Below are 19,517 nucleotides of genomic sequence, written 5' to 3'. Positions count from 1 at the left end.
AGTTCACGGCTACCACTGGTGAAAAACACTTTATTTGTATCCCTTTCAGCTGTGTAGTGATCTTCAAAACTCATTTTCACTTGAATTTTACCAACCATAATTACTTAACCATAAAACAACCAGGAATGGAAGGCTATTGAAAATGTTTATTTCCTTTTGCTTCTCCATGCAAATTTGTGCCAAGAAACTTTCACTCTATCCCCCTCTGCATTTAGCGACTTTTCTGAAGAGCTCAACTGGGAATTACACATAGGGATTGTATTTTTAAATCCTCCCTAACAAAAAGGAAGATGTTTCTCAGGTAGATGCAATAGCCAAACAGGTATTTGTAATTATTTTTTCCCTAAATTACGTAGATGTGAAAACTGTCAGGGTTTAACAACATACGGTGTTATATGGAGATAGACAGAAGCACATTTAAACATACTGAGAGCACCTCTGTAACACTAACTCTAAGACACTGTTATGAGACTGTTTGTTCAGTGACTTCAGTTCTCTATTAACTGACAAGGACAGTATTCGAAACTAACAAGACAAAGCATAAATAGTGGAGGATGCAGATGCTACTCCACAATATTGTATCTCACAGAAATTATTTCAATTCAGCCACAATCACATGAAAATATATTTCAAATAACAATTCAAAATCCTATGTAGTTCAAAACTGGCGACATCTATGTTTACTCTCTGAATTTACAATCACACACTCAATAGTTGCTTACAAGGCTTTAATCTGCTTAAGATCTCATTACACAAAAATTTTACTACTGTGTTAAAACTGATATAAAATCCCCACTTCAACTAAACTAGTACGACCTCCAACCCTTAAATAAAAAACTGTATGATTTCCTCTCAAATTACAGTGGTCAGACATGAAAAGATGTAGTACATGCAATAAATACATCCAAAATGCTAGAAGGAATGATCTTCTGAATTCATCTACAAACAGAACTTGTGTGTTGCAGGTCTTTGAAGTCAGGGATGGCATAGGGAAACGAATCCTGGAAGAAGCATCTTTTCACTGCCCAAAAAAGTAATCAATAGCTTAAATATTATTACTTTGTGTTTTATGTAGACAAGGGTAATTCAGCATATTTTTCCTATGAAAAGTAGCTCCTAGAAGAAGGGAAGAAACAGAATTTACAGGAAAGATTTCTCAATTCCTCCATTGTATAAGGCCGATTTGCCCACCGGCACAACCAGCAAATATCACAAGATTTTACAACAGGCCCAAACATCTAATCAAGATGTGGCTCTCAGCAGTCAGTTTCTCCAGCCCTCATTGCTTGGGGAACTGCAAATGCTACCCATGAAAATAAAACAACCTGTTCCCTTCCTGAATCTAGTCATACTTCACCTTTTTCCCCCTTCAGCAGTAAATTCACAACAGTGATTTCAAGAGAGGGCTTTGCAGAGCACACAAGACAGAACTCACCATGGGGCAGGTAAAGCAGGACAGTCATGCGTGTTCTTACCGGGGAGCTCACTGAGCATCAAATTTGACGTTATTTTCACTCCCTCAATTACACAAGCTCCACATCATACAGAAAGCTGCTGCACCATCCATAACAGACATCCAAGCCATTATCCCCAAACAAGTTGGAGAATATAAGTAGCCATAATGCTGCAGTTACTCCTAGTCTTCACAGACGTTACTTCTACTCTTCACAGCTTTTGAAACACAACTGAGTGAACGCGATACAGCACTGGCTTTCTGAAATCCACAACATGCAAACTGTTGCCATTCATGTCATGGTTCTTACTTGGCTATATTTTTAAGACATCAATGTTTGCAATGAAATAAATACATATCATTGCTTATGTTAGTGCATACAACCAACAAAAAAGGCTACCTTCCTAAGCCATCAGCTTGCCTTATGCAATGCACCCTCTGCACAAAACCATGTATATGGAAAAGCAAACCTACGAAACTGTAAGATAATTGATTTTAGTATTACAACAGAGAACACAACATTACAATCTTTATTTGCTTGACTCCTTTTCAAACTACCCTGAAAATCTGAATTCCATTTTAATATAACCAAGTCTCATAAAGAACACCCAATCAAACCCAGCATGACACTGGACATCCACCAAGGCGAAACTGGGATTCACATCCCTGTGTAACTCCCAAAGGAAGAGCTTGGAAATAAAAACTAGAAGTATTACATAGATATACCTTCCTTTCTAAATGCCACTTGAGACGACTTGATGACAAGTGCCTATTACTCCAGTGAAAATTGCTGTTCCCACTTTCATCATGTCTCATCCTGTCATCTATCTTACTCATTTCTTTCTAATGTTCCTGTAACAATATTTCTATGGTTACTACAGTAGCAAACTGCATGGTTACAATAAATGCTGGGACAATTACTCCCTGTCTTTCTTACACATACAGTCAGTATTGATAACATTATACATCCAATGACTTACTCAAGGAACTTTGCAAACTACATACACAAAAATGATTTCCTATGCTACTTCAGTGTTGCAACTTAACTGACAGTCATTTACACAGAGAACACAACACAGCTCAGAGTAAAAGTGAGAATCTCTAATTGGCACTGGAGAAAATTAGATTTTAATTGCATATGCTGTATTTTGCTGGTGACAATGAGGTTGGTATTTGCAAAAAAAAGTGTTATGAGTTAATGACCAACAAGTTATTAAGACTTTTTTCATACAACTCATTAGAAATGTAACATTTCCAACTGCAGAGAGCCCTCTAGAGCTACCAAAGGAAAACAGTTCAGCAGCCCTCTGGGAGAAGGGCAGCAATATTCCAGCACCTGGGCTCTTCTTGAGCTACTGAACAAACCCGATTTTATTTCATTCAATAGAAACACATGCCTGTCAAATTAAAAACATTTTAAGAAAATGGGAGCTAATATTTGTTGAATTGTTGCTGAATCTAGAAAGCTTTAAAATGTAACAAAAGGTTTCAGAGATCTCATGCAAGGACTTAAAGAGAGACTTATGATTCACAAGAAAAGTGTTTGTAAAACATCACCAAACACCTGGAAAGCCAGATTCCACATGACAGTGTATACTGACATTAAAATAATTGGCACTTTGTGCAGTTTAAACAATATGTGGCTATATGCATTGTAGCACAGAAAGCTCTCCATTTGCAAAAGCCCTATCAATGTCAAATAATTTCTACATAAAAAACACATTATGCTGAACTTTATTATAATAAAGTTTCACTACAACAGCACTCAAAACAACACACAAGTGAAATCTGCTCAATTGGTTATTAGACACCTTTTAATTACCTTCACTCTTATGCTTGTGCTGCAGCAACCAATCAGTAAAAGTATCTCCTCAAAACTGAATTACAAACTGAAAATGGCTACTTAAGCAGCATAGAGATCTCCAGTCCCATCTCCCCAATTACAGTAAAATGTTGTAAGATAAATTACAGGAAAATAACTGAACTAGATTCTTTACTGTCAAGACTTACAACTGTGAAACGCTGTAAACACAACTTTATTCTCTTCTCATTATGACAAAAAACTCCTATAAGAAAAAAATTCCTAAAAGAATAAACCCACCCACTTTCTCAGAACCAAATCTCATCAAAATATAACATTTTGAGACTGATAAGAAAATTACAGCATGGCAGTCACAGATTTGGTTCCACATTTTAAGAGCCTAAGTTCAGCCCTGAAAGTTATGAGCTTAACATTCTGCCCGTTAATTCATCAGGCTTAATTATGACAGGACTTTTCAGTGTGCTCAGGGAACAAGAATCTCTTGGACATTTTAAAGAATCCACAAACAGCCTTCAAACACACTTTCATGGGCAAGTATAAAGTAATGTTTTATTACCAAAATAAATTTCTAAGAGCCAGCACTTCACTGGAGGGGGGAGGTGAAGAACAAACTTGCAATGAATACGATGAGAAGAGGTAGTATGCTTACTTTGCTAGCAATGAGCATCCTTTTTTGATCTTCAACTAGAACTTGAAAAGCCACTGCAAAACCCTTCTGCACAGACAGAGACAATTAAAATGTCTCAGCACCCAGACAAATTCATATTAGGATCAAGAGTTACATTTTTAATAGTGAAAAAAGCAATGGATATGTAGCAAATTCTTCATTACTATTAATTTGTGTAAGACAGAATTTTTCATTTTCTAAAAAAGACAGTTCTTAAATAAGGAAATTCAGGCAAGAAATTCACTCAATTGTCACATGGTAAAATTTTTTATTGTCACCTTTCTAAACTGTACATCTTTCCCACAGCTCAGGCTGCAGTTTCATTTGCAGGCTTTGTTTCCTAGAGTGGCCTTTTAGGATGCTCTGAAAGTGTTGGGGAGAAGCACTCCTTTTAAATTCTCCTCAGAAGATTGTCCTGAGGCTAGAAACCAGATAAACCTGGTTACACCTACACTTACAGAATAAAAGCAAGAAAACAGTTTTCAACACTTAAATCCATAAAGTGTCTGGAACAAATTAGTATGACCTGTTCTAACTCATCCTGAATTTACTAAGACACTTCACATTGACTTTAAAGTGGGCTGAAATGAGTAAATTAAAAACAGAAATGAAATAAAAATGAGACTCAGGATCAAAAAAACAGGTTCAATCTCTTCACCTCTCTACACATTTCTGTCTTATTGTCTGACCTTGTTTATCTGTTCCATAGTCTCATGATCGATCTAGTCCTAAACCCTTATCTTCATACATATAGAGATATACACACACACTTCCCAGCACCCTCAACAACTAGGACAAAGGAAATCTTCCCCATTTGGCAGGGTCTCCTCTTTCCTACCACATTTCCAAGTTGTCCCTATTGGTCACTCAGCTTTCTGAATAAATACATTCTCTCCTCACAGCTTCCTCAAATAGAGGAAACGGGAAGAAACGGGAAGAAACGGGAAGAAACGGGAAGAAACGGGAAGAAACGGGAAGAAACGGGAAGAAACGGGAAGAAACGGGAAGAAACGGGAAGAAACGGGAAGAAACGTCCTCTATCCAAGCCAGCAGTGAGAAGAAAGAGACTTGTTCTTTTGACTCTATAAACTCGCAGACAAGATAGCCTTTTAGGTACCAAAGTAAGCTATAGAGCTCTCATTCCAGCACAACAATATCACATCAGATCCAATTAGTTCGTATATAAAAAGTCCTTTTATATCCATTAAAGTTAGATTTGTTTAATGAAACAAACTGTATACAAATGGACAAAAAGCATCCAGAACAATTTAAACAATGAAATAAGTCTAAATAATTCTGTAGGAGTAAATGAAGGTAAAAGGAAAATTTGTAAGGAAATAGTCTTACATTATTAGACTAATGGATATAGCTGGGTTGGAAATGTAAGCTTTCATACACTCAAGTTATTAGCTCTTTACTTCAAAATCATATAACATTATATTGTTAAATTTAACATGACTCTGAAGAAGTACTACATAAAGTGTCAAAATAGGTGTGTTTTCAAGAGATAATGCTATAGCAGCTTCATGTTTCAGAGAATAGAGAAACTGCTGCTGGGGAGGTTAGGCAAGAAACCTCCCTTTGCCTGCTCCTCAGCTATTGTGCAGAACACTGAGTAGCTCTTCACACTGACAAAGGCCACCATTGGGGCAAGATACAACAAGAGTACTGGTCTGAGTATGACAACTTGAGTATAGCAGTTCTCATGGTCCTGTGAAAAACTGTCTCCCAAATTGATATAATGTTGTGACATATGATATTACTGGCAGAAAAATGTGAATTTATACAATGAGTTTCATCTGCCAATCCCAAAATAGCACTCTGGTGAAAAAACAAAACACCCACATCCCAAACAAAACAAAACCCTACCAGAAAAACATACCTCTCACACAAAAAGGTTGCTCTGGAAGGCATGCAAACAATTCTACATTCCAGCTATTTTTATGTCAGTCCCACTGTTCTATTCAACAATGCATTTCTGAAGAAGAATATTTTCAGAGAAAGAAAGAAAAAAAAAGAAAATTCACTCTGTTTCAAACAGGTTGGCCACACTTCTTGTCCTAACTTCTTAAAAGCCCACAGACATAAACTCCAGTTCCGTTGGGACACATGGATATGCTGCATTTTTACATCTATTTTATATCCAGTTTTCAATGCCCAACAAAATGCAAACAACTATCGTTACTTCCATGCTATTAATACCAGTCATTCTTTGATGTTTTGATATAAAGTTAGTGCCTTGTTTTATAATTAAGTACAATTTCCACTCATCAAGGATTGGAATCATAGAAGATCAGGTTTACATAACAGGTAAGATATGTTCAGGTGAAATCAGTTGTACTTGTATGTGCAGCGACACTGAGCAGATCCACATCAAGACCAGATGGAAGTAAAACCACAAAGCCATCCTCCCTAGAAACATGTTAGGGCAGTAAACCACACACGTAAACCGAGGGTCACGGCAGAGTCCTTAGCTTCTTTTTCCTTCCCCCATAAAATGACTATTTCTGCAAGAGATATATGGGAACTAGTTATGGAAGTCAAGCAATTAAAAATCATTTCTGAGGTATTCATGGGACTGTAGCAGCCACAAGTGCCTGACAGCTCCACACGTGCACAAGTCCCTGGAGAGCCATCACACTTCAATTACTATCACTAACATTAGTCATTATCAGGCTGGCTTGTGTCCCTGGGGAAGGCAGCTTGTGATGACAATATCCAGTCTCCCCTTGTAAAACAATTCATTAGGCAAAGCAGAACAGCTGGGGCAGCCACGTGGAGGTCTGCAGAGTGGCCGCCCCACCAGGACCTCCAGCCCTTCTTTCCCTTTTGGAGAGGGGCAGCCACCGCCCCCATGACAGCTGTAAAAGCCTCTGGGGACACTTCAGCTTTAATCAGTGCTCTTTATACCCAGGGGAAGCACTTGATTGCAAACTTAAACTAATGGCACTCAGAAGGTTACAACAATCATCAGATAAGAGGCTTTAAGGCATTTTTATCTTGTTCTAATGCTCACAAGTTAATGAGGCAATAAGAGACAGATACTATCAGACTTGGTCTAACAACATTATACTGACAGGATGTTCAGAGCTGCATTTACTGGAGACGTAAGAGGTAAGGTGGAAGTCCATTATTGATCTTATAGAAGACTCAATGCTCAGAACAACTGAAACCACTCAATAAAGAGACAAAATGCGAGGAGATTTTTTCATATAGCCTCATGTGCCTTACCACCTGACCCAAAATAGTGAAAACTGAAAAGGAATATAGCAATACCCCACTAACAGACATTCAGTCTGTTTAACAAATACACCGTATTTCCTTTCTTGAAGTGCAAATGCTGGCTGAACAAAACCCGGCCTCTAAGCTAACTGGGCAAATGTGCCACCCAACAGGGTAAATCATCCCTGGTATTAACATACTAATAATTTTTATGCCGCTTGCAAACAGAAAAATTTTTATATACAATGTCTTTAAATGGCTGACAACAGCTCTGCTTTTCTTAGTCACCCTGCCAGGGTCCCGGGCTGAAGAGCACTCAACATTGGAATGTTTCATCATCCCATTCTCATTTTACTTCTACTGATGACATACACAATATTCTACCAATGCCTTCCCGTGACATACAATAACAGCAAGAAGAGGACAACAATAAACAGCATACAGGATAGAATCCTCAACAATAAATGCTTTATATGCTGGTTTTTGGGTTTTTTTTTTAAATCAGTGATTCTTCCTATGTTAACATGAACTCCATCTTACAGTTGGGGAAATAGGGAGGGACATGCAAGATGGAAAATAAACTGATCGAGCAGAACAGTGGTAGTACCAGAAACTGAATCAAGGTCTCCAAAGTGACACTCTAGTGAGATTTCCACTGACATCAGTTGTTGCTCTGCAAACAGGTCCAGCTACCCATACTGTGGAAGAAATTTCTTTCTTTACTTCAGTCAGAAGCCAAAATTTACAGGAAAACATTTCAGACAGAGGTGATATAGGGATAATCTTCCCCATATGCAGAGGAAATGTTCTATTAACACAGAAGTTGAAAAATTTTAATTGGATGAAGGTACATATGCCAAAAGAATTTTTAATAATAAAATACAGACCAGTTGCAAAGGTTTGCAAGTCGCTGCCAGAGCATCTCCTGAGATTTGTTTGGCACTTTTGTGTTTTTAAACCATAATGGAAAAATGCACATAACCTTATGCTTGATCAAACTTTTCCCCATCCTCAATTCCTCCACTGACAGTAATCTACAAGTTATCCTGTCAGAATGAGTAGCAAAAAATAGGCTTCTGACAGCATAATGTAAGAACATTTTGTTTGTAGTCATGTTTCTTTCTGTGCCAAGCATGTGGCAGGTAGAAATGCTTTAATGTGACAGCCCATTCCTTAACTTCTGTGGCTAAAAAGCTCTTCAAGTCAAGCCCCATTGACCCCCTGCTTGTCTAGACAGATGATGGTGGTTTCACTGTTCATTTCATCTGAGACACACAAGAACCAACTGTGTATGTTGAGGACTATTCTCTTCATCTGCTTAAAGAATGACACTGAATGGACTGTATCTTTCTACACAGAAGTTGTACAGACTCACATGGATGGAAGTATTTGGAAGTTCATTCATCATACCCAAAAAGTAGGAAAGCCATCACTGCTACATGAGAATCCTTAGGTTTCTCATTCCTAATGAGGCTGCCCACATGGAGGCAGACCATGGAGTTGCATCTGAAATCTCCTGCTCAAAGCTTTTCATCTGAACCAATGGTTGGTGCGGAGTTCAGCTGAGACTGGGGAACACAGTGAATTAAGTTGCTTCTAAAAAGGATCTTAGGTCACAGAACCATCAAATCACAAGGTTCACAAGGGTTCAAGTGGTCAATTATGGGGCCCAATCACATTGCTTAAGGCTTTATTCAGTCAGGTCTGGAAAATCTCAAAAAAGAGAGATTGCACAACCACCCTGGTGTTTGTACAATGTGTTCCACTGCTTGACTGATCAATGCTAACATTCCAAATATCCTCACAAAGCACAAATTATGGCAAAAACTCTAAATGGATGAGATTAATTATTTCAGTCTTCAAAGCAGTTGGATCAGTTAGTCTCCAGATTAACCAAATCTCTTCCTCTTCTAAGACTGAAAAGGCTCTCTTAACCACAGTTAAGTATCTAGATCAATCAGCATAAACTCAACAACTCTTTTCTTTCAAAGATCAAACCATTCAAGTATTTCTTCCTACAATTGAACAAACTACAGGAATCAAAGGAGAGTTGTATTTCCAACATCAGGCTGCAGAATTAACAACCACGCAATGGCAGATGTCATCTCAGCACTTCTAACGCTCCTACATCTATGCATATTTTAAATCTATCTATGCAATCACAGAGTTTACATAGTTTATGACAAACTCCCTTCTGTAAAAGGTATCCAACAGACCTAGAAAAAATCCATTAGCTACATTTGGAGTGTCTCAATGCATACTTGACATAATGGAAAACTGTGTTTTTACAGTCACTTTGAATATTTAAAAGTAATTCTGTGAGAAAATAATTACCTTCTTAGTGGGACAAAAAATTAGTAAGTCACAGACAAAAAAAAATCCAACTGAAATGATATAATCTAACAAAAGGAGATTCCACATACACAAATATCAACAACAAGCATCAAACAAGAAATAAAAGTAAAGGGAAGTTGCATCAGTTTGAACTTTTCATACATTTAGGAGAGTTTTAGAGATTTTTTTTTCTCAAACACTATAGACCTCTTTCTGCGGCAGAGTCATCAATGTTTGGAGACTAAGAAGCTGTATTAGTACTCCTCATCAAAATCCACAACAGCATTTTCCTCCTAGAGTAAGGGAGTGGGAAGAAGGTGAAGATGCAGAAATTTCTTGAAACTTAAGAGACATATTTATTCTACTTCACCAGCAGAGAACACCCTAAGGACCCATGCAGTATTTTTTCCATACATGACAGTTACCTAGATACAGTATTTGTTTTATGGTAAGAATGCACAATTTATGCATACAGGTAGTATCACATTTGCTATCATCAGGGGACTGTATCTTCCTGATTTTGTATTTACAAACAGTTTGGACCAGTCTTTTTTTTTTTCCCCTGCACAGAGGGCAACTTAACCTCACACCCACTTATTTAAAAAAAAACAATAGCAGCCACGGTCCTGACTCAATTTCCATCCTCACCATCACAACCTAATCTCCTGGCAAGTTAATGCAAATCAAAGTGAACACTTCTGTGACACCGGTAGCAAAGCGTGTTCCTCTCCCAAGAGAGACCTGTAAAACAGGACAGTCACTGACAGCAGCACAATTACTGACACAGATACAGACTTTATGGACATGTTTATTTCTGCTGTAAATCCACACTCTCTCCACACTCCGATTCATGAGTCATAAAGAAATTGCAGATAATGAAAAAGTTGGAGAAATTTACAGCGTGTCGGAAACCTCAGACAGCCAGAAGAAATTAAAGAGCTGACTGAGGATAAATCAAACAGGTACAATTAAAACTTCCTATACCTTCTTCACTTCCAAACTGGGGCACAAGCCAATGGAGATGATGAAAAGTTGAGGTCATGACTCCTCTGACTGTAATAATTTCTTAACTATCTACATGTCAAAATTAGCCAATTCACAGATCACATATGAATGGCAATTTCAAGCCAGCATTCTGATGTCTCACTCTTCCAACAGGAGCTGCCCCCAAAGAACACTGCCTGTAAATAAGCCACCCGGTGAGCACTGTAAGGAAAGGTGATTTCCTCATCCCCCTGCACATGCAGAGTATCTCTTACCATAGTGCTATGCATTAAAATGAAGAAGCAGATCTACAGTGTGAGAGGAGGGTATAAAGGGAGAAAGGCCAAGGTTTCACATGGAAATCAAAGCAGTTTGGACATCACAGTGACAGGGCTGTGGAAACACCTTAACAGACAACCTAAGCATTCTTTTCACTTCTCTGAAACAATCAAATAAGGATCAAGAATTACTACAAACGTAAGCTGAAAACAGTCTCCCTATTTTTTTCTACTAAGAAAAACAAAGCCAAGCATTTCAACTGATTGTGTAGTTCCCGAAAAATTTTCTGATCATCTCCTAAACCACAAATGAACCATTCAAAAGGGGAGATATTTTCAGGGAGAATTCTACTAACTTTGCTAAGCAAATCCTTATGTAACCACGTATTGCAGAAATCTAGTGTCCAAAGAGCATAATTTTGTTGTCCAGCTATAAAACTCTGCCTTCAAGCTTTGAAGCACATGAAGTGTACTATTTCACATAAAGTCCTTGCCAAACACAGTACTAAATAACAAAATAAGCGAGAAATATGCTTTCAGGCAAAACTGAAACATGAAGAAGATTCATTCAGCAAGGCAGGGAATGTAAAAACTAACCAAGAAAAAAGAAACAACAGTTGCTACAAAGAAATTTCTAAGCAGAGCAGAAATAAGCAAAGTACACACAACTCAAACTGCTTCCTCCTATACAGAACAGCTCACCTTGCAAAGTGAGTAAACTCAGTATTTCAAGGACATAATGAGCACTAAACTTGACATACAACATTCTCTTCAGATTCCAACATATGTAGAACAATGTAAGCAATTAGAAAGCTCATTATCTTCCTTCTCATTTCATTTTAATACAGACACACTAGTTCTAGAAGCACTATACTTCTAGAGGTGTTAGCTTGTAACATAGAGAAAAGTGAGCATTCTCCTTACTCGTCAGCAGTCAAGATGTTCAAGACATTCTACATCTTTCCAATAACTGGTACTGAAACTCCTGCTGTGGGATCCAGACTTGGATCCGCATTGCACGATGCTCTTTCACTTTTACTTCCTTCTTCCTTCTCCAAAAATCAGCTCTCTTCTCCAGCTCCACCTCAACACTTTATATAGTCTATTTCTCCAAGGAAATAAGGAAAGAGTACATGTTTAACACTCTGCTCTGCTACATAGATTCCAAAATCTCATTTTGTTCAACAAGAAACCATAAGAACCCAGTGCACTTTTTCATGCATTTTCCCAGTCTGCTGAGTAGACAAGTAGCTTTTACTGTAATGGATCAATGAGAGATTTCAGAAGATGCCATGAGACAGACATAACACAAACTCTGAATATTATAACACTCTTTGCTTACACATACTTCTTCATTCCTTGATTTCCTAGGAACATCAGAATCTGAAACATTTTATTACAAACAAATGCACATGCCAACCAGAAAAGGCACTAGGCAGCTATACTGCAGGAACTCGGGGCACAGTCAGGAACGTAAAGTAAGGCTTCTGAGTCTTCTCTTATCAATTACATTATTGATATAAGCAGGTCTGGGTATGAAGGTCAGGTGTTTTGCAAGAAGCCTAAAGGATGCATGTTGGTACTGCAACTGCAAGTAGACACTCCTGGAAAAAGCAATCCATTACAGAAAGAGATGTTTCAGTAAGAGGATACATTGTCTTCCCTCCTTTCCTTACTTGAATCCTAATTCAACAACTTCAGTAAGTCAAACTTTGTGTAATTATTGTGCCCTGTTCTTTAGTTTGATAGATGCAATAGAAGTTCAGACCACCAGAGATAGAGCCCCTGATTTAACCATACCCTACACAGGGTGAGTAACAAACAAACAAAAAAAAAGAACAAAATACAACTCAATGAGTGAATTCACATTCAACCATGTACAGAAGAACTATCCTAACTTCGAAACAATCCATGTCAGGATCACGTGCAGAACTAAGTACGAATGTTTCACAATATGCTGCAGTTAAGTCCAGCTGCAGGAAAAATATAAAAGTGCTCCTCCAGATCTACAAAAAAAAAAACTAAAAACATGAACTTGCAGGCAAGAGATCAGAATAGATATTTCTCTGAGAGAAATGACAAAACAAAGACTACTCATCTTAGAAAGAACGGCAATCTGTAAATAGCTTGAGGTTCAGGAGGGGGGCTTCTTTCCAGAAATTTCAGAGGCTGCTGAGGACTACAATTCACAGCCAAGGATAGTCTAACTTGGGAGCAAAGTAGCTGTTCCTTGTTGATGAGCCCATTGGTCTCTTGCCATCTCTGGAAGTATCTATTACAAGGACACCTCAGTGATTTCTGGTAGCAGCTGCTTAACCACAAAATATACTAATGCCAAACAAAAGGTCCTTCCAACACAGTACTCAAACATGCCAATGGCAAATGCCTACAGAATAGTGTCAGAATGGGGAAGCATATAGTTGTACCTGCCTAGTAATCTCTCCCAGCTTCCCTTATCTCTAAGATTTCCAAGCCACTGATGACTTCTCTGTGGTCAGATACCCTCAATGGATTTACGTTCCAATAATTTGCCTCCTTTATTGAGCAAGATAAATACCCCTGCCCACAACCTCCAGCAGCCATGAGCTCTGATCTCAATGCACAGAGCAAGCACCTCCTCACGTCTGTCCTGACACACTGGTTTATCCTCTCTGGCTGCCATGCTATGAGAAACAGTGAAGAGTCATTCCCTATTCACACTTCAATCAGTTTTACAGATGTTTCACATACCACCCCAGTTGTCTCTCTCCAGACTAAGAACTGTAGTCATTTATTCATTCTTCATATTAAGAAAAGCTATCACTAACTAAACCATGGCTGACTTTTCCTGTATTAGTGTGTAGGGCTACAAGACTACTTTTTTCTCTTCCCCTGACATCTCTCAGGTCGTCCAGCTCCAACTCTAGGGCCTTTGATAGCCAGCAACACATAGCTCTTCCTGGTATTTAATTTGATTGAACACACATGGAAATTACACCAGTGTTACAAAGAAAACAGGAGCAAATTTGCTACAGTCCAAAGAAAGCCAGGACACATAACACCACAGGAGACCTGATTGAGCATACTCAGTAACTGTCTCATTGTTCTTGAAAGAGTGTGCAGATTTGACACTAGATAATGAAGTCATTCTTGCACTCCTAATTTTACAGAGTACAAAACAAATTCAACTCCAAATAAAAATGTAATCTAATGTAAGACAGTAGACTAGCCAAAAAAAATTGCCAGAGAAATTATAAGTGGTATGGGGTCAGTTTTCCCACATTTTCTAAAATTTAAGACAGACACTGCACAAAAGCATCATTAACTCCACAAACATACCTAAGCTTGAAAACAACAGGCTTTTCAGTAAGTCTTGCACTAGCAATACCATCGAAGATATAGAGTGTTACCACAGCAGCCAGATACCCTCTCTGGCATCAGTGAGATTTTATAAACCTAGCTGTGATACAAAGTGCAGATATATTTGTATATGTTTTACTTTTATTTTTTTATATATATGTATTTATTTATGTATATTTATTTAGGACTTCTAAACTAATATAGCAGGCGTTATCTGAAAAATATCCAAAACACAAGTTGAGATCTCAGAAGAGGTGTTGAAAGATCATTTCTTTTTAAAAGATTTTACCATTACTGACACCAGGTCCTGAGCCTGGAAGCTACTGGAGAGTTCCAGAACAATCTTGTAGCAAAAAATAAATACACAAAGCTGAGACCTAAAGATATTCTGTCCTTTAAGAGGAGAGTAAAAATTAAAAGCTTAATCATTAGTTCACGTTACAAAAGTCCTGCTTTTTCAAAGCAGACTATCCTTTAGGTGAAATTAGTGCTAAGGAAGGGAAAAGTATTCTGCAAGGAACAGACATGAGTGAGCAAGACTAGTATGCTAGGAGGAGAGCATGATCACCCTGGAGATTCCTTCTGATCCACAAGAAAGATCTTCAGTATAAGCTATTAGCAAATTAAACGGTGCAAATAGAAAATTCTGATCTATGGAAGAAAGCTCAACTTTTATTGGCAGTTTAATGGTCTGCATCTTAGTAAAAGGGAAATTAAAAAGTACAGGAGATCATGTGGCCAGCGGTCAGAAATACTTTTTTTAAAAAGCAAAGTTATCATTTATCCCTTTGGTTACAAAAACTGATGACAAAGCTGCAAAATATCTGCCAAACAGAAGTCTTTTTCAACTGCAAAGGTGAACCAACATCTAAAATAAGTATTTTAGTTTAAGTAGGAACTAAAGCAGTATTAGGTACTACTGAAGCTAGAAGAATCTGATACATGTCTGGATGGATCAACAGTTACCTTATTCAAAAAGAAGTAACTGAATCCTCACACAAGGAGGAAGGAATCAGTATTACGAAAAATAGGGTTAACTGTTTCAGTTGCAAATTTCTCCTTTAACATCACCATGCCAAACAGAGACTGATGTGTTATCAGGTAAAGATACGGCAGTCTCAACAGGTACACACTAAGCTGCACAGGAGTCACAACACAGGGCAAGAAGCCAGACACCCATACTAAATACTGGAGAAAGCTCTGTTAGCTTCACTGCACCATGGCATGCACAGTATCTCAGACTTGTAACAGTCACCTCTTTAGTTTCTAGTCAACTTTCTTGAACTTACTGTTACAATCCATGCAATAGGTAAGCCTATTTAGTTTCCTCTGATAAAGGAAAACTTGCCCAGAACTGTGCGCTAATTAATATATAATCATTTAAAGTGAAAACCTGTGAAATAGCAGACACTTTAAAACTGGAAACATTTAAAAGTGGAAGACAACTACAAATCAAATCAGATATCAAACAAGATGAAAAGAAAACATAAGTTATATGCTAGCAATTTAATTTGCTTCATAGAAGCCATGGGGCATTCAACAAAATCACCGGGGTTACAGAAAGTAAAGGTAACTCTATGGGAAAAAGAGGGAAGGAGAGATAGTTGTGAAGAACAGAAAACTGTGAGAAGCCAAGAGCCAGAACAGGAATTAAGAAATCCATGGTCAAAAAGTTAGGGACAGCAGAAATTATATATAATAAAACCGTGGAATCCAGGTAAAATGTATTTAGTCATTCCTAGATAAAAGTAGCAAAGATGTACAAAGCACTCAACACATTTGTTCCAAATTTGTCAAGAAAGCCCCCTTACATAGACAAAACAGTAAGACAGTTCATATCAATTTAAGAAACAAGGCATGTAATACAGTAATTATTAATTTATCAAACATCATGTTAAATGAACTGCTCAGATTTCAGTTTTAGTGCTGCAATTGTTCCTTGATGAATAAACTTTCAAAGGGTACCCAGTCCCACAAGTCTCTTCTTAATTCTAATGCAAAATTAACATGAAGTATGTTATAAACTGGTTCAATAACTCAAAACATAATTACAAAGTTAGTCAATAGATATGTTTGTCATGGAGTGTTGCAGGAATCACTCTGGTCCTGCACAGCATTCTATCAATATCTTGGATGAAAACAGAAGTCTTTGAAAACATAAAGGACTCAGGATGGGACATAGATGAGGTAAGTTGGAAGGAAAAGCAAGTTGCTAACAAAATAAAGCTGAATTCCCTCCCACTCAATACAGATAAAACATTTTAAAATATTGTTTAAAAAAAAAAAGATAATGCACATTCAGAACAGGAAGTATGACATCAAAAACAATCTTGGGAAGAATTTCAAATCATCACTGAAACTGTAGAGCTGTATTAAACAGCAGTAAGACTTCTACAGGAAGCCTCATGCTGCCATCTAGAGCCTGGTCAGCTGCAGGTTTAATCCTGAGTTTGATACTCTATTTCAATTAACAGTCAATTCAAAAGGTGACAATTAAATTTCAATATACAAAGACACAACAAAATCCAGTACATCTGAAAACCACAAGTCCCTTAATGTTAATGAACAGGTATTTTTTATTTTTATTCTTGTTCCCTCACTGATCAAAGTTTGCAAAAGAAAGGGACTTCAAGACAGTATTATAAAGAACAGTCCTGAGCAGCTCTATTCAAGCTCTGCATCTAATTTCCTGTGAAAATTTTCCTAAGATAATTGTACATTATGACAAACAAAGCATTCAATGTATTATAGCCTAAAGGAAAGTCTAAATGTATTATTGCCTAAAAGATTTGAGTGACAACTTATAAACATGCAAGAGTTTTCATAAAGCTTGAATATTCAAGATTTCAGTTACTACAGACCAAAGGATATAACTGCTGGACCTCATATACTTCACTGTTCACTCACTTCATCCTCTTTCCATATTTATTTCTTCTCAGTAAAAGCAAATGGAAATGCCTGCAAAAAATACTGCTAAGGAAACAACAGCCTTGGTAGCTTTAATGTAACTCAGGCTCTGCTTAAATTCCATTTAGAGGGACAAAGCTGTCTTCACCTTTTAACCTACAGCTTAAGTGAGAAATCCAGTCATCAGCACTTGACTCAGGTTTACATTGTTATACTTCTGTAACTTCTACTCCACTATATGCTTTACACGGTCATAACAGATGTGAGCGTTGAATGTGAAATAAACTTTCAGGGAGTGTGTTAAAATAGGCTTAATGATCTGTTAAGAAAGCAGTAGGATATCCTAGGTTTAGAGTCAGGACTACTCTAAAAGTCTATTACTGCTTTTCTGTTATCCACTGAAAGGAAGGTGAATTTCTGGGGCTCTGTGTAGCCCAAGAGTAACTTGAATTAAGGTCTACGTTAGAGCAAAATAAAGCAGAAAAACTTAAATGTGGCAGTATGTACAGGTAGCATTTAAAAGAAAAACTCTACTGTTGAAATCCTCAGAGCTGGATCAAGCTGTTTATAGTAGTCCTAAGTGTGATGAGGAAGGAGCTGCTTCTTCATAAAACTGATAAAAACTAAGTGGGCCAATCAACTTTCCTACCCAACGAAATAACCTCCCGTCACACTTGGGTGTAGAAAACATAACAGCTACAAAAGCAGTAAACACAGGCAAACCATATACAGAAGTGAAAGCTTCATTGAGGAGGCAAAGCACAAAGTCTACAGAAGTACTGCCACAAGCATTCTGAGGAATGGCTTTAGTATCTGAGTGGAAAATTGAGCAAAGGGATTTATTTAAGGCAACGCTGAGTCAGAAAAAGAAGTCTAAGTGCCACTAGATGAGAGATGACCTCTTGTTCTTTCTGCCTTTTCCTCCATTCAGGTAGGCTGTAAGTTGGAAATCTAAATTCACACTTTCGTGTTGCTTTGGAAGGTCACTCACTGTGACTGTCAGACACTTGTCAAATCTGCCAACTCACTTTTCCTGCTACAACTATACAAGGAGCACATGCTTTAATGGAAAGATTTGCAAAGCAGTCAGCCACATCTTCATACAGCACTTACATTCATCCAGGCCCAGCTGATAAGCCAGGTTCTGCAGGCCACGAACTTTTTCCATCAGATTAGCTGTAGTAAGGCTCCCCAGCTCTAAGAAAAACAAAAACTGAATTTTAACACTGTCCATAGTCCTCTAATGACAGTCTACCTGTATATTGTTTCATAAAGCACTTTCAAGTCAGACTTCTGGCAATATCTATTTTCAGTTAACAGCATGTTCAAAATTCAAGCTGATGTCAAATCTGATTGTGAGGTACTGAGGAAAGACCAGCTTTCTCTACTGAAAGAGACAGCCATGGGTCTGGTTCATACTGTAATCTGCACCACTGCAAGAGGCAACTTGCATCGTATTTTGGAAGTTCTTGCAAGTTCACTTTACTACATAAACAAGATACAAAAGAGGATGCAAGGGAATGGACTTACTATATGTTAATAACATGTGTTTAAGCCCACTTCCAGTGGCAAGTCAAAGTTAACTTGTTCCACTTGCATTTTGGAACAGTTTATCTGGAATCCACTCGAGAGGCAGAGCACATTCAAGGACACTTACTGCAATCTAACAGCTGTAACACGAAGCAAATCTACACGCTAGCAAGTTGCAGGAGGGCTAGCTCTTACAGCCTGACTTTTCCATTAGAGATCTGGGATCTATGAGTGAAGACATACGCATAAAGCATCTCTGAACCAGCCAATCAACAAGTCTAAACTCCTCATCAAGTTTGATCAGCTGAGGCACAGAAAAAAAGTTTATGGCACTTTTCTAGATACAGGAGACAACCACTACACTTACGCAGTGAGGCACTGGTAAGTGAAGTGGCTGAAATACATGCAACATTGCACTGCTTCAACTAGCTCTTGCATGCTTGCTTTGAAAAAGCAACCTGCCACCAACACCTAAATATTGTCTCAGAGATAAATGGATTAATGAAAAATGTATATTATTAACAAGATGGACTCTTGAGATAGAGATTCTGCAAATGTGATGGCTACAGAGCCAAGGCCACAGGGCCACCTCCGGAACATTTAAAGAACAAGTGTTTTTAGCCTCTGAAGTAAGTACTGAATTCTCATCTGTTACAGCAATCTTACTTCCTAACCACAACGTCCATACTCACCCTTTAACATATCGATATCATCATTTTCCAATTCAGCCATCCACTTAGGAGGAGAACTTGTAATAGGCTGTTTTGAAAAAAAAAAACAAACCCCAAATAAAACTGCAAAACTTGACACTCAGACACAAACATTCTCAGAATTACGCAAAGATGGCTGATCTGGTATTGAAAACTGGTTACACTGACAACAAAAATAAGAGAGCTGCAGGTGCTCTGTAGAGATATTTGTATGTTTAATATTGTTTTCTACCTTTCCCTGGACTTTTTAGATAAAAGTGGTGCATTACCA

General features: G+C 37.8%; 1 protein-coding gene across 9 annotated transcripts in view; it reads right to left on the bottom strand.

Annotated features, from left to right (window-relative positions):
- The window catches only part of LIN52 (lin-52 DREAM MuvB core complex component), a 56,371-nt gene that overhangs the window by 36,043 nt on the left and 811 nt on the right, over positions 1–19,517 (bottom strand). For 5 of the 9 annotated variants that reach the window (XM_061998077.1, XM_061998078.1, XM_061998082.1 and 2 more), the window contains exons 4-5: positions 19,229–19,295; positions 18,120–18,203 (exon numbers count right to left, since the gene is read on the bottom strand). In XM_061998077.1, the coding sequence (XP_061854061.1) occupies positions 18,120–18,203; positions 19,229–19,295 (151 nt within the window). Of the gene's footprint in view, positions 1–6,012; positions 6,450–9,830; positions 10,240–11,652; positions 12,365–15,603; positions 17,058–18,119; positions 18,204–19,228; positions 19,296–19,517 lie in introns of those variants that run through there. The other 4 variants (XM_061998086.1, XM_061998079.1, XM_061998084.1 and 1 more) reach the window with 4 other exon arrangements.

The sequence above is a fragment of the Colius striatus genome, chromosome 6, assembly GCF_028858725.1.
Source record: "Colius striatus isolate bColStr4 chromosome 6, bColStr4.1.hap1, whole genome shotgun sequence".
Classification (NCBI taxonomy): Eukaryota; Metazoa; Chordata; class Aves; order Coliiformes; family Coliidae; genus Colius; species Colius striatus.
This window is presented reverse-complemented; position numbering and strand designations above follow the sequence as displayed.